General features: G+C 42.8%; 2 protein-coding genes across 2 annotated transcripts; one reads left to right on the top strand and one right to left on the bottom strand.

Moving 5' to 3' along the window:
* Window positions 1–1,329: 1,329 nt before the first annotated feature.
* xbp1 (X-box binding protein 1) lies at window positions 1,330–5,359 on the top strand. Its single transcript, XM_057831398.1, is given in 5 exon segments — window positions 1,330–1,671; window positions 2,992–3,088; window positions 3,229–3,347; window positions 3,430–3,568; window positions 4,310–5,359. Coding segments are annotated over 5 exon segments (1,080 nt in total). The 5' UTR covers window positions 1,330–1,474; the 3' UTR covers window positions 4,838–5,359.
* Window positions 2,901–14,759, bottom strand: coq5 (coenzyme Q5, methyltransferase). The gene is made up of 7 exons (XM_057831392.1): window positions 14,461–14,759; window positions 10,716–10,865; window positions 8,743–8,934; window positions 8,472–8,578; window positions 6,146–6,234; window positions 5,956–6,067; window positions 2,901–5,826 (listed from the first exon to the last, which is right to left on the bottom strand). The coding sequence occupies exons 1-7, from the start codon at window positions 14,669–14,671 to the stop codon at window positions 5,725–5,727; spliced, it is 963 nt and encodes a 320-aa protein (XP_057687375.1). The 5' UTR covers window positions 14,672–14,759; the 3' UTR covers window positions 2,901–5,724.
* Between the last annotated feature and the right edge of the window lie 21 nt (window positions 14,760–14,780).

The raw sequence follows: 14,780 nt of genomic DNA, 5'->3' as shown, positions 1-14,780 counted from the left end.
GAAATGAATAAGTAGCCTAACATGAATGAACAAATATAAGTCCAAAGTGCACATTGACAGCTAAGATGTTCTGAACCTCCCCATCAGAGCAAATAAAACTAAATATGATAAATAAGCCTCCTCAACTCATTCGTTGCTCTTAAAGATGTGGTCCATTTTATGTTGCATTGCCCTTTTTTTGTCGCATCAATTCAACAACCTTTTTTGTTTTGTTTTTTTTTAAACATAGCTTTTTGACAGTTGCTGTCATATTTTCGGAATCAAAGCACCATGTACCGGAACAGCATTCCGGCCCTGAATCTTATACCAGAACTCCGTTCCTGACCGTTCTGGCCCATTTTCACTCCTGCTTTTACATGAGTCAACAATTATGTCAAGATTGATTTCTGGCTGCAAGTGACATTGTGCCCAGGTGAGTGCTGATCTTTGACCTTTCCTTTTTTTGGGGGGGGGTTGTCAAATGTTCATTTTGTGAAAATTCTCCCAGAGACTGTTCGACACCTATTCAGACAGAAAGTTTCAGTCCTTCTGGAAGGAGTTTGGTAAGTTCGTGTTGATAAGGACTTTAAAATGGGAACATTTTGTTATTTCAGAAGCCCGTTGAGAGAGGCTCTTTTTTATTATTTGATGATTCTTTTTACAAACAAATGCAAATACTGTATAACACTCTGAAACCTTTCTTCAAGCATTTTTACAAAGACACTATTTCCTACATAGAGATGACCCAAGGGTGTAAAATAAAAAGGCTCGTGAGACAATATATATTTGTTATTGAAAGTGACAGTGGTCCGTCTTGTCCTCGTGTTATATATGGTTTGTTGTCACTTTGAGATTGCGTCATACCATATGTGACAAAAAAAGTTGATTCGAACTGATGCTACATTCGAGGAAGGTGGGAAGTCAGTTTTAATAAGGAAATGAAGTTTCTTTAAGACGCCATGTGTTTGTTCATCATACAGTGAATTAAAGAATATTTTTTATTTTGACTTTCAGCAAGGATGTCGCTAAAGAAGGCGCTATACAGTGTGTGTTATTTATCTCAGCTGTCATTTTCCCTCCACTATTTGATCGCTTTCCTCCACTATTTTGATCGCTTACAATTAAGCAGGTTTGCTGGAGGTCAAAATGTTTTTAATGGCCAAAATAAATTTTAAAAAACTTGTAGCGATCAACCATCCTAGTTGTTTTTATTCGCTTGGAACGCTCTGAGGTCGAATGGGATAATTCCGACTTCCCACCCTCCTCGAATGCAGCATTTGTCAGCGGCTTGTCCAATCACAAGCCGTAAACGCCACTCTTTCCAGCCAATGAGGTGTCCACACGACAGTAAAAAACTCGCCGACGTTGCCCTGCGCGGAGCCGAGACGAGCAGGTAGTTTTGTCGGAAGAGGAGAGTCGCGTCGGGTTCAGTGGGCAAACTTTTCTGCTATTGTTGGCCCTCGAGAGCGCCATCGGAGACCGAGTATCAAGGGAAATGGTGGTGATATCAGCGACAGCGAGCGGTGGCGCCCACAAACTGATTTTGATCGCTGGGAAGCAGAGCAACGAAGGCGGCTGCTGCTTCGGCCGCCCCGTCTCGGACACCGAGTCGAGCGGCTCCTCGGCGGGGCCGACCGTGCGTAAAAGGCAGCGGCTCACGCACTTGAGCCCCGAGGAGAAAGCGTTAAGAAGGTTATTTTTCTATCCTCTTTTGTACGTGTGACAAATGAACGTTACCCTCTGAATTCAGACAACGAATCCAGCTGATTGTTGGCTCAAAATGGCGGTGCCGTTTCACTCAAGGGTCATAAAGTAGTCCCTCTAGTCACCGCCGTAAACTTCTTACCTCTATTAATGGCTTCCCTCGTTTTGTAGCTTTTTGACGTCAACGTAAAATGAAAAATGTATATGAAAGAGCTAGTTCATCTAACAGAGTTATGCCTTGAAAACCTGCTTATCCGGTCGGAGTGGGCCGAGGCAGGACTTTGACGTGCCTACGTGGCACAGATCATTTCACAAGGCGCTTGCGAAAACACAGCGTGCACTTACGTCACCTTTTTGCGATTTCAACCCCGCCTCCTGCCCGCCCTCTTGTGGCATGTTGTGGAAGTTTGCTCTGATGAGACATAATGACCATTACAAGGACTTCTGTCAAAGGTCGACGACATGAAGTTCATATACCGTGAACTTTTATAACATTTGATCCAAAAAAAAAAAAAAAGTGGCCTGTAAACATTTAACATAATTTATCCTAATTCGGATCGCAAAAAACAATGTGGTTTATTAGTGTCAATGAGCTAAATACTTTCCTCGTTTGACTTGTTTGATGGTTGGTTTGAAAATAATGTGACATTTTCCCCCCCAATGGTGTTTCTTCCCAGCCCATGCAGTTTGTCTCACTGACACCATTCAAGCACTTTTAAAAAAATTTTTTTATAAAGTGACATTTCAAAAATGCTTTTTGTCCTACCGTGTTTGTCCAAATCACATCATTTATGCATATAAAAATTACGGAAGCTAAGAGGGACAAGTTTTTGCCAAAAATGTGCGGTTCCATCAAAATTTGTTCAAACATTTGCAATTTTCCAATGGCCGTATTTGAGGCTGCCATTCATTTCAATGGTATATACTCCTATGGATTACAAACCCAGGCCTTCAAAACTGTACATTGGCATACCCAAATGCACATATCTACTGGTGGCCGTGGTTTGGCGCCCTTGACTGATGACTGTGTACCTCCGTGCCTCAAACTCAACAGGAAGTGACTGATATAGCGACCACCACGGCAAAACTACCGTGGCAATTCCTCCAGAAGTGGCATGATCTAATTTCGGTGCAATTTTTGAATGAAATGGGCAATCGCATGTTCTGTGAGCCTTGTAAAATAACAAACTTGTGAAACTTTTTTTTTTTTTTGTGTGTGTGTGTGTGCGTTTGCGCAAATGTCCATTTGCATCACGCATCACAGATAGAATGGCTGACATGTCCGTTATCCCCTCTGCCTCCTTGCAGGAAACTCAAGAACAGAGTTGCGGCCCAAACTGCCAGGGACAGGAAAAAAGCCAAAATGGGTGAACTAGAACAGCAGGTCCTAGAGTTGGAATTGGAGGTATTTTTTACATTGACTGGAAGGTTAAATTCTATTGCGCAAGCCGCTCTAGTCTTGAATGACCTAGTTTGATTTGTAGAGAAAAGCGTCCATAGAACGAGGACGACAAACTTTTAATCCCCCCCCCCCCCTCTCCCCAGAACCAAAAACTTCATATTGAGAATAGACTTCTTCGGGAAAAAAATGGCGGCCTGCTTACTGAAAATGACGAACTGAAGCACAGACTCGGATTGTGCGCCCTGGACACCGAGGAGAAGGTGCGACCGGAAGGCCTGGGAGGAGCGAACGCAGCAAATGAAAAGCCTTTTCCTCCTTTCAGGTTCCGGCGTCCGGCGGGAAAGACGCAGGTTTGGGAATCGGGTCTTCTGAGTCCGCAGCACTCAGGCTACGTGTGCCTCTGCAGCAGGTACAGACCCAGCAGTTCCGAAACCTGAAGACTTCTCAATGGATTCGGATTATCCTGACGCTGCAGACAATGAGGTTGGTGCCTAACCCTGTTTGTGTTAAAGCCAAATATCACAAAAGGATAAGTATGGAAACCCGTCAGCAGACAGCGCTAGATGTCCTATTCTCTATAGAGAAGCCCTGACGCGTTAGTTGTGGGTTGAATCGTGTCTTGTCATATTATTTATATGTAGATTAGGTTTGTTGTGCCCAACATACATTCAAACAACGCACTACCCGAACCCCCTCCCAATCAAAAACAAAAAAAGCCACTAAAAAATAATATATTGAAAATGCAAAAAACACTGAACTAAAAGACCAAAAAAAAAAAAAAAAAAACTGGCACTATTGCGAAAAACAAATGGGGGGGAAAAATGCACCCAAAAAATCTGACATTTTACTAATTATAGGGCACTCAATGGCTGCATTGGACAGCACTTGATGTCCAATCCATGTTGCCTGGGAGGGGGATGAATGGACTAGGTCAGCGGTATTCCTCGAGAGCCTCTATCCAGCTTGGTTTCTGTGTCCTCCAACACACCTGACTCAAATAATCAGGATCATTATCAGGCTCCTGCTGATCATCTGATGCAGGTGTGTTAAAGGAGGGAGACACAGAAATGCCCCCAAATCAACAGGAAGGCTTTACTTGTCACAGCAAAGTTACCGTTGCTTTGTCTTCGGCAATGGCATTTTCTAGTAAATCTAAATAGGTTGATTTTCCTTCCGGTAAAGGTTTTCAATGTTTTAAATGGTTTTTTTCTTTTGCCTCACTAGTCTGATCTACTCCTGGGTATGCTGGACATCCTGGACCCAGAGCTTTTATTCACATCCTGTGAGCAGCTCCAGGTGGACCCGGTACCTGCCGCCGCACCTGCGTCTATGGGGGCGCCATCAATCAAGCTGGAGGCCCTTAATGGACTGATCCAGTTGGATCACGTTTACACCAAACCGGCAGAGGATAACTGCCAAGAAAATGATCACGAAGACGACGATGACGACGACGACGGCACGACCGCTTCCTACCCGGTCGCCGACGACTCGGCGGAGGATGACGCCTCCGTCAAAGACGAGCCGGAGGAATTGGTCATCTCCGGACAGATGGATGAATTCCTTTGCGCGGCTGCCGTGGCCATCTCCGCCGCCGCCTCCTCGCGGCGGGAGGCCTGCCCGGCGGACACCTACAGCGACTCCGGATACGAGGGCTCCCCGTCCCCCTTCAGCGACGTACCCTCCCCGCTGTGCTCGGCGAGCCCGTGGGACAACATGACCAGTGAACTCTTCCCCCAGCTAATTAGCTTCTAGCGCTTATAGTTGCCAAGAAATTGTTACACCAGAATTGGCATTGAAATGAAGATCTGTTTTTTTTTTCCATGACCAACTGCAAGGGACTGTATTGATTGGGCTGAAGAAAAGACTTTTCTTTACAAGGCTGACAAATTGAAATGGCTTCATAATGGAAGATCAGGCTGTCTTATAAGGTTAAGGTCAATGGTTCTTTTCGGTCAAGTCGCATGCTTTTAGCTGTAATTGAAATTGACCAAAACAAGGTGACGGATGACTTATTTCCCATGACTAAATATCATACACGCTACGGTGTCATTTTATGCGCCGGCGTTTCTGACCGAGCGCACGTTCCCATTTTACAGCAGGTCTGTGCCGCGACGGCTGTCGGGAGTCGGCGTAGACTGCTATCCAGTATTGTTAATATGAAATATTTATTTGTGTATCCCGGGTTGCTGTATGTCCGCATGAGCTCAAGCTTTTAAATGTTGGCCGCCGTCCTCGTCGTCTTCATGAGCGCATTAATAAAAATGTTGCATCGCATTTTGTGATCGGCTCGTTCTGTCAATTTTCATGAATTATGGCTTTGAATTGTCTATTCTATCTGGTAGTAAAAACACCTATTACCTGAATTAATGCAGGCTTTCGGGCCGATTTCAGCTTGAAAATGAAGGCTGCCAAATTATTTGCGGGATTTAAAAAAAAAAAAAATTTTTTTTTGCAGTGCCCCAATGTTTCTGAGGGGAAAAGAATTTCTCAACTATGTTGTACAAATTGCACATCCAGACTTTGGGTAAAAAAATTTTTTTTAAAGATGCTCAAGTTTCAAAAACGGTCAAAAAAAGAGCATTCATAGAGTAGTCAAGTGTTCAGGACAAATAAGCCTCGAGGTGCCATGGTCGTACACTTTACAGTTTAAAACCTGAGTGAAGGGCGACCACGCCACCGGTTAGGTTGTGGTAGCGTACGCAGCACAAACCCGCATCTTCCATCATGTCCTTAAATTCCTCCTGCGCACAAACACACATTTACAAGTAATAAAAAAAAAAAGAAGACAAGCCGAATCATAAAAAGGTCCTAATCTCACAAAGGTTTTTCACCATTTGGGGGGGAAAAAATAGGAAGAAGTGAACAGTCACCTGAGCGGGAAACTTGCGGATGCTTTCTACCAGGTACTGGTATGACTTCCAGTCGCCGGCAATCACTTCGCCCAAAACCGGGATCACCTGAAAGCTGTATGCGTCGTAAAGACTGGCCCAAAAGACGAACACGGAAACATACTGTTAAAGTCAAGTGATCTTTGAAGCCAGTGTACGTTTGCTGGCTTACCTGGCCAAGAGCGGATGGGTCACCTTGCTGAACTCCAGACACACGAACCTGCCGCCTGGTTTCAGGACTCGATGCGCCTCTTGAAGGGCCTAAAAAAAAAAAAAAACCGGCACACGTAACGAGAGCGCGCGGCAATAAATGGCAGCCATATGTGTTTGCCGTGCCTTGCAAATCGCGACTGTATTGGCATTTTAGCAAACTCAAAATCAAGCCAATACTGAGTACACCGTCGGAACCTGAATGTACACATAGGCTACCAGCAATGAACTGCCCACATGGATGGTTTTAGTTTGGTGATTTATTCCAGTCATTCAGCAAACTGTCCACTTTCCAATGCGGCTCATGCTACGGCGCGCGATGGTCCTATGGGGAAAAACCGTGTGTCCACCAGGTGCACTAATTAACAGTGGCTCTCTAGGCACACCTTTATAGTAAAATACCTAATGACATTGGTGGTGCCCCCTGGTGGCAAAAACAATAACACAGTTTCAAAATAAACACATTGATGCACTGAATTGTGACAGTGAATATGGCTTCTACAGCGACAGATTCAAAAAGACCCACTGATATCAGCGGACTTCAGGGCACCTCTGAAGGGGCTCACGTCTTCAAATCAAAATCCATTTCGGTAGCACAGGGGTCGGGAACCTTTTAGACAGAGGGCGCCAAAACCCAACATATTTTAAAATGTGATTCCACAAGAGCCATACAGAGTGTGTCTATGTGTATGTATGTATAAAAACACACATACTGTGCTGCAACGATTAATCGATTAACTTCATTAAAAAAAAAAGATTTGAATTCAATTTTGCTGCTTCGACTATTCATTTAATTAAAGTGGCATTGTAATGGTTTGTTTTCAAAGTGTTTGCATTTAGTTTTATTGCTTTGGGTGGATACACTGCCCTCTAGTGGCGATAGTGAATATGACAACTCATTTCACATGGCTGAATCCAGCTGCTCCCTGTTAAGACCAACATAAGCTAAGTTTATGTTTAAGCTAATGTTTTTTTTTTATCCATTCGTGATTTAGTTTATTGGTATATTTAGCCGTTTTTTTTTTCTTGTTCAGGAATATGTGATTAAACCATTTGTTAAGAGCAATGTATAAAAAAAAGATTTTTTTTTGTTTTTTTTATGTTAGCATTTTATAGCATTTAAGCTAGCGGACGTTTGCTATGCAAGGTAGCCAATTGTCCTTTTGTTGTACTTAGATCCTCATTTATTTATTTTTTTAATCCCGTTTGAGGCTGAGCTCAGGTATTTTAATTTTCAATGTTCCATATCTGATTACTTGATTATTCAAACTAACTAGTTCATTGATGAATCGACTACTAAACTAATCGATAGCTGAAGCCCTACTGTATATTCTATGTTCTTTTGCCAGGTTGTCAAAGTCCGTTTTGTAAACGCTTTCTTTCGTGAATGCATTACACGGGAGGCAGAGGGTGGTCACGCTCCGCTTTTACGAGCAGTCGCCAAGTTGCGACTGAAATAAATCATGAGAAAATGACAAGTCTAACATCGTTACTCGGGTTGTTATAATCATTGCGCAGTTGTGCATTCAACACAAGGAAAATAACAAATACAACTATGGTGTGGCGCCGCATATATTTCCTGCAAGCGGAAACCACAATCGGGAGGACGTGTGCGTAACAGCGGCCGCGGCAGGCGGAGCCTCTTTAGGTGCTCGTTACGCGAGTCTCGGTCAATCTGACGGTCCAAAAAGTCACGAAAGTGCGCCCGTGTGACTTGGGGTCCCACGCGGTTCCCTTTCGTGGTTTCATTTTCCCCTGTGTTTTTTAATATACTCCAGTTCGCTCGACATCGAGTCGGGAGGGGCAACCCCGCCGCTGGCTGAGGAGTGACTCAACGCGCGAGACGATCTCGCCCGTCCCCACGCAAACTGACTTGAAGCATATTATTGCGACGCACATCTGAAGTGTCCAAGATTACCATCAGCTCCTCATAGCTGGTTCATGTCAAGCGAGCCGGCAAAGAGCCATATGCGCTCATCAAAAGAGCCATATATGGCTCACGAGACATAGGTTCCCGAGCCCTGCTATAGCCCTTTACAACACCAGTATAGTTCATGATAAATAAAAGGCAGGAAAGTATTATACAATGACATTGAGGGGGGAAAAAAAACGCATCACAATAAGTCAAAACAGCAAATGAAGCAATAAAACAGATCAAATCCGTAAACATTAGAAGAGAGAAAAACCAAGTTACCCTAGTCTTGAGGAAAAATGGGTCTTTAACCGCAATTTCAAAAGGCCAAGATTGGTAGCCGTCACAATAGCGACAGAAAGAAGCTTAAGCTTACCAGTTCAATCCGTGTGACGTTCCGAATGCCGAAGGCCACGGTGTAAATGTCAAACTGCTGATCGTCGAACGGTAGCTCCTCCGCGTCCCCCACCACCCACGAAAGATCTCGCACACAAACACAAACGCACGCCCAGATACACAAAGTAAAACATTACTGGAGAAGCGACGGAACACAAAATTGGGCTAACGCAACATTAAAGCTATGTAACGGTTTTTTATTTTTGACATTTCAGTTTTTGCGCCGTTCGAGGCAACCCTACCATACTTACTAGCACTGACGCTCCTGTGCCGGGCTTTCTCCTTGCCCACTTTCAACATCTCTCTGTTGATGTCACAGACCACCGCTCTGGATGTCTGCACTCCACCTTTGTCGTCGCCAGAAAGGGGCTGCCGCGCTGGCGTGTGCGCCTGACGCTCTTTTTGTGAATCCACATAGTCTAGAAATCGGAGGGCGATGTCACCTGTGTGGAGAGAGGGGAAAAAAACAACAGTCAGAGCCCCAAATCTTTTATTTTTATTTTACAGAGGAAGGTGAGAGTCTTCTCTGCTTTGAATTACAATCAGAGGTTTAGAATGGCACTTAGCGTTCATTTAAAATAATATGACTCTAGTCAAAGTACCGTCATTTTGGCGCACTATAAGACCACCATCCACCAAATTTGACGCCAAAATGGCACTTGTTCATCGATAAGCCGCACCGGATTATAAGCCGCAGCCGTTCTCACTGTATTATGGGATATTTACGCCAAAAGATATTAACCGGTAACACTTTATTTGACAGTGTCATCAAAAGACTGTTCTAACACTGTCATGAGCATGATAGAATGCTGATGACTAGAGATCAAACGAGATGGGTTTTTTAGGACCGATTCAGATTACTGGTAGTTAGATAACCGATTTTTGGAGCCAATATTCATTTGCAGTAAAAGTGTCAAGAAAATAATGGAATAATGCAAACACTGAACTTCATTGAAATGCCTAAAGCTTATTTATTTAAAACACACAAATAGAAAAGAAAAGAGGGTGGCGACCGTGGCGTGGTTCAGTGGTGGAGTTCCCCAACCCGGAGGTTGTGGGTTGGATTCTCCGCCTGATGACCTGGTCTAAGTATGCTTGAGCAAGATACTAAACCCCAGGTGGCTGCGTCACCAGTAGGTAGAAAGGCGCAATACAGGTGTAACTCCATTTACCGTGACCGTTTTAACCAATCAGAAGGCGGGGCGAACACTAGTGCAGGAGAGAGAGGCGTGGCTGCGTCTGAGCTCAAATAACCCCGTTTTAAATGGATTTTTTCAAATGGGCCGGTCGGCTTGAAAAAAGGCCGACATATGTTACATTTCCAAATATCGGCACGGCCCATAATCGCTCCATCTCTATTTATGACGGATGACATTTCGTGTTATCCGGCAAAAGATCTCACTTTTGAACGGCGGCAAATGAGCCGAGCGGGACATAAATGGAGTTGCTGACAAAATTTGCCCGATGACACTTCCTGACATCTGTCAAAAGCATTCATGCGCATGACGTTGATTTTTTTTTTTTCTTCCCCCCCACAATGTCATCGATATTGAATTGAAATTGATTTGCCTTTATCGTCACCGTACTCAATCCACTTTGAAGAACTCTGGCGGGGCAAACGTCAAAAGAATATCAACTGTTATCGCTATACTGTACTATAGCCTATGACATGACCATATTAGGTCCCCCCAAAAAGAATCAAATTTAGAACACAAAAATGAAACGTTTAAAGAGCGTGAGAACCCTAGTGGGAAAAAAAGGAAATGAAAAGCATCATCTCTCCGGTTTACCGTGGTCTTTTGCCACTAAATAAAAACCGGGAGAGAGCTTGAAATCCAGTCGCGTTGACTCTACGTCAAACGGTTTCATTTCTAAAGACGCCACCTGATTGAACAGGATCAGGGTGATTATAGGACCTGTGACCGACCGCCAGCTCGCGCGTGTGCGGTCACGCGGCTGTATCGTGACGTCCGACGGGTATCATGGAGTGGTGTGATTATTTTTGCCACGTCTCATTGGTGAGACTGCTAGAGCCGCTGTGCTGGCAAAAAGCCAATATGTAGACTAAAAAGGAAAAACGAATGTAGCGGAGTAAGAGTAACATTTATTCTTCTCAAATGCACTCAGGTCAAGGTCAAAAGTATGGCCAGTGTGGTAAAGTAAAAAGTTACTGGAGTAACTGTAACTGAGCGCCTTTGATTAGAATAAATATCCAATTGCACACCTGTTCCACCAGCCACATCCAAGAGACACGCCCCCGGCTGGGGGTGTATGACGTGCAGCAGCGCATCTTTCCACAGACGATGGATGCCCAGGCTCATGGCGTCATTCATCACGTCGTACTTCTGAGCCACGTTCTCAAACACCTTGTAAACTAAAAGAAAAAAAAAAAAAAAAAGGAAAAAATTTGTTTTTGGTTTTTTTTTGTTATAAGACTTTTTCTTTGTAGCTGCGCTAGCATTTGGTAGTGTCACTTTCACTCAGAGCGGTTGGATAGTAACCAAAGGCTAAGCGAGAATTTCAGCAGCAGCAGCTGCACCGTTTGTGAGCTGATGCTTTCTGAAAGTCTAGCTAACAGTTCATCGACGTTAGCAAATGCTAGCCAGATTCCACCATCCACTCAGGCAATCACCGACTCCGCCTTATGCATTTGATGGACAGCACACACGTCATTGTGCCGGGAAACGCCATGATGAAATAAAAAGGCCATTACGGAAAAAGACATGATGACAAAAATGACTTTGTGAAAAAGGCTTTTTATCTTGTAAAATCTCATTTGGCTGAAAAACAACATTTTGAAATAAAAAGGCTATTGTGGAAAAAGGCATTATGAAATAAAAAATCTCGGAAAATCTTTTCCCAAATATTTCCTTGTTTCACGATTGAAGGGCCATATTACACAATGTGTCTTATTTATCAAAGGGTATTTATTTCAAAATGTTGTTTTTATTGATTTCATTTGGACCCTTTTGGGGTTCCATACGCTTGTTGTAAGTCATTTCTGTTACAATAACATTTTTGCACAGTGGCCATATTGATATTTCTAATGTTGTACATTGTTCAAGTCATACAACCCGTTATAAATGTTCATGCTTATTGTTTACAAAATATTTTTACAGACTTACTGTTTACACTGCATGTACAATTGTTAAATATGTTCAGTTTAAAGCTGGTAAATAAGTCAAAGAGAAACGGTTCATATGTGTTGATTCAGATTTTCAAATCATACAACACTTCGCATGGGCGAATTTATCGTTATCGAGGTGAGTCCGCTCAATTTGCCGTAATAAGTACTTAAGGCCATATCGCTCAGCCCTAATCGCAATGTCCATTGTATTTAATATCGTTCAGGCCTATCTCAAACAGAGGTATTCAAGTTATCCGGCGAAAATTCTTCAAGTTTTAACATCGCAAACCCACCCCAATAATTCCAATGGTAGTTTTTTTCAATCAAGTTCATTATTAATGCGGCTTTTCTTGTTTAGAGTGCCTTTTCAAAAAAGTCATTCAAACGATTGTATTCTTACTTGCACACAGTACGATTTAATAGGGAATGGGACGTACTACGTCATTGTTTGGACGCGCCTCCATGCTGGCAATATGATTCACTTCCGGGTCGGCAGACTCAATGCGGATTGTAACGTGTGGTCGTGCTAAGCTAACTCTTTCGGTGTTTTAGAAAGAAATTATGGGTGTGTATTGTTGTGTTACCGGGTGCAACAGCTTCTCCTACGACTAAAAAAAGGGCGAGGAAAACTGGACTCACTTTTCACCGTTTTCCTGCATGGAGGACCAAATATCAGATCGCGAAGGCACGACTGATGGCTGGATTGCAGCGGTTCGTCGGAAAAGCATTTCTTATGATCATATTTCTGCTGGAATGAGAGTATTCCCCTCATCTCTACTCTTGTAAATTGAACGATTTATCCGTTTTGGTTTCAATACGGTTTTTTTTTGTGTGTTTTTTTTTTTTACTGTTGTGTAAATCTGCCTCGGTAGCAATGCTAACCTACTCCTCCTCCCCTACCTGTTGTGTTACTAGGAAAACCTGCATATGAAATGCTGACAACACATCCCGATTGGTCACCATATCTCTTCTTGGGTTATTCTGAGGTCAAGCGCACCACATCGGAGCGTTATGAGAGGTTGGAAAGGCGAAGAGTGCACGCTGAAACTTCAGTTTGCTCTGCTCTTACAAACACGATCCCAAGTGTTGTTGTGAAAAGTCAATAAAATATGAATACCAAAACATGACTTGAACAACTTCTTGACAAACTGTAACTGCTTGTTGTTTACTTCAGGTCTTCATAATAAACAGGTGTAATAATTACAAAGTCAGGTGACTTAATTTTGTTATTCTATTTGGAATATGCATTGACAATTTTTGGACAGTGTTGTAGACAAGAACTGGGACTGATAAGTTGCAATAGATTTATTTCAAGTAATGCAATTTCTCCAATACGATATTTTAATTGACAGTTTAAAATCTTTAAATTAGTGCAAACAAGACCCACCCTCTGACGGTGGCAGCAAATATTATATAATTATAAGTAATACACAAATACAAGATCACAATAAACGTGTCTTTGTCAAAGCAGTTTAAAACACTATTTACTGGCCTTGGGTAAATTGCCAGACAGGATAAATATGTGCTTTAAAGTTCTTGCATTACCATTTTAAGTATTGCAAGTACTAGTCTCCAACACAGTATTTGAACTGACAGTTTTAAATCCTTTTAGTACAAAATGGCCCACACTCTGGCAGGGGGCAGCAAATATTATAATACATAATACATTATAAAAAGCTATATACTATATAAATACAAGATCACAACAAAACCTGTATTTTTTCAAAGCAGTTAAAAAACATCCAGTGGCCTTAGGTAAATAAAGGTGTAAAAATATGTACTTTACAGTTCTTGCATTTCTATTTTAGGTATTGCAACTTTTCCAACACTATTTGAATTGACAGTCTAAAGTCTCCATAAGTGCAAATAAGAATATTATAATTTAAAAATAATAATAGAATATATAAATTCAACATTACAATGAAACGTGTCTTTGTCAAAGTGGTTTAAAAAAAAAATAATAATAATAATATGTCACTGGCCATAGTTAAATAGCCAGGCAGAATAAATATGTGCATTACAGTTCTTGCATTTTCACAAGTTAAAAGCCCGCAGTTCATCGACGAGAAGGGCAGACCCAGATGGCGTCTGCAGCAGGGGCTTGTTTGAGTCCGACACAGGACAAATGGAACCACTCCATTGAACAAATTTTCTTTGTCAAATGATCCAAGAAGAGAGATGGTGACAAATCGGGATGTGTTGTCAGCAGGTTTACCTAGGAACACAACAGGTAGGTGAGTCGTAGTAGGCGAGCATTGCTACCGAGGCAGATTTACACAACGGTGTAAAAAAAGAAAAACGTATTGAAACCAAAAGTGGATAAATCGTTCAACTTACAAGAGTAGAGATGACAGGAACACACTCTCATTCCAGCAGAAATATGATCATAAGAAATGCTTTTCCGACGAACCGCTGCAATCCAGCCATCCGTCGTACCTTCGTGATCTGATATTTGGTCCTCCATGCAGTAAAACGGTGAAAAGTGAGTCCATTTTTCCTAACCCCTTTTTTTGTCGTAGGAGATGCTGTTGCACCCGGTAACGCAACAATAAGCACCCATATTTTCTTTCTAAAACACCGAAAGAGTTAGCTTAGCACTACCACACGTTACAATCCGCATTGACTCTGCCGAACCGGAAGTAAATCATATTGCCAGCATGGAGGCGCGTCCAAACAGTGACGTAGTACGTCCCATTCCCTTACCATTTTGACTGGTTCGTCGCCGTTTGGCAGCGTCAAGCAAATATGTTTTTTTTTGTTTTGTTTTTTTTTTTTACCGCCACATGCAGGATAATCTGCGTCTTGCCTTGTTGGCCAAAAGAAAACTCCACCGTTTACCCACCTTTCTTAGCCTTTTCGGCCTCCGGGACAGTTTCGAAGCCGAAATGAGTGTTTTTCTCCCCGGTTCTATCACTCAAGCTTCGGCAGGACGTTGCGGTCCGAGTCCGAGTCCGAGTCCAGCAGTGAGACAACAGACGCCAACAGCCTACCACGGAGACAGGGACAGCCGAGGAAGATCGACTACGAAACAGCGGTGTCGCAAGGGCCGCCATTATTATTTGGATGAATATAATTGGCCGTCGCAATCGGGTAGTGACTGCGACAGCGACACTACTTGTCCTTCTGGTCTTCTTCTTTTGATGAATGGCAAGTTGCAAGCGA

Source organism: Corythoichthys intestinalis, chromosome 3 (genome assembly GCF_030265065.1).
Source record: "Corythoichthys intestinalis isolate RoL2023-P3 chromosome 3, ASM3026506v1, whole genome shotgun sequence".
In the NCBI taxonomy this organism is placed as follows: domain Eukaryota; kingdom Metazoa; phylum Chordata; class Actinopteri; order Syngnathiformes; family Syngnathidae; genus Corythoichthys; species Corythoichthys intestinalis.
This window is presented reverse-complemented; position numbering and strand designations above follow the sequence as displayed.

Excerpts from the sequence above, each read along its gene's own strand:
- coq5 (XM_057831392.1), bottom strand. The coding sequence starts at position 14,671 with ATGGCGGCCCTTGCGACACCGCTGTTTCGTAGTCGATCTTCCTCGGCT. Across the intron at positions 8,935-10,715 it reads GGATGTGGCTGGTGGAACAG|GTGACATCGCCCTCCGATTT; the intron begins GTGTGCAATTGG and ends CTCTCCACACAG. Across the intron at positions 5,827-5,955 it reads TCCGCAAGTTTCCCGCTCAG|GAGGAATTTAAGGACATGAT; the intron begins GTGACTGTTCAC and ends GTTTGTGCGCAG.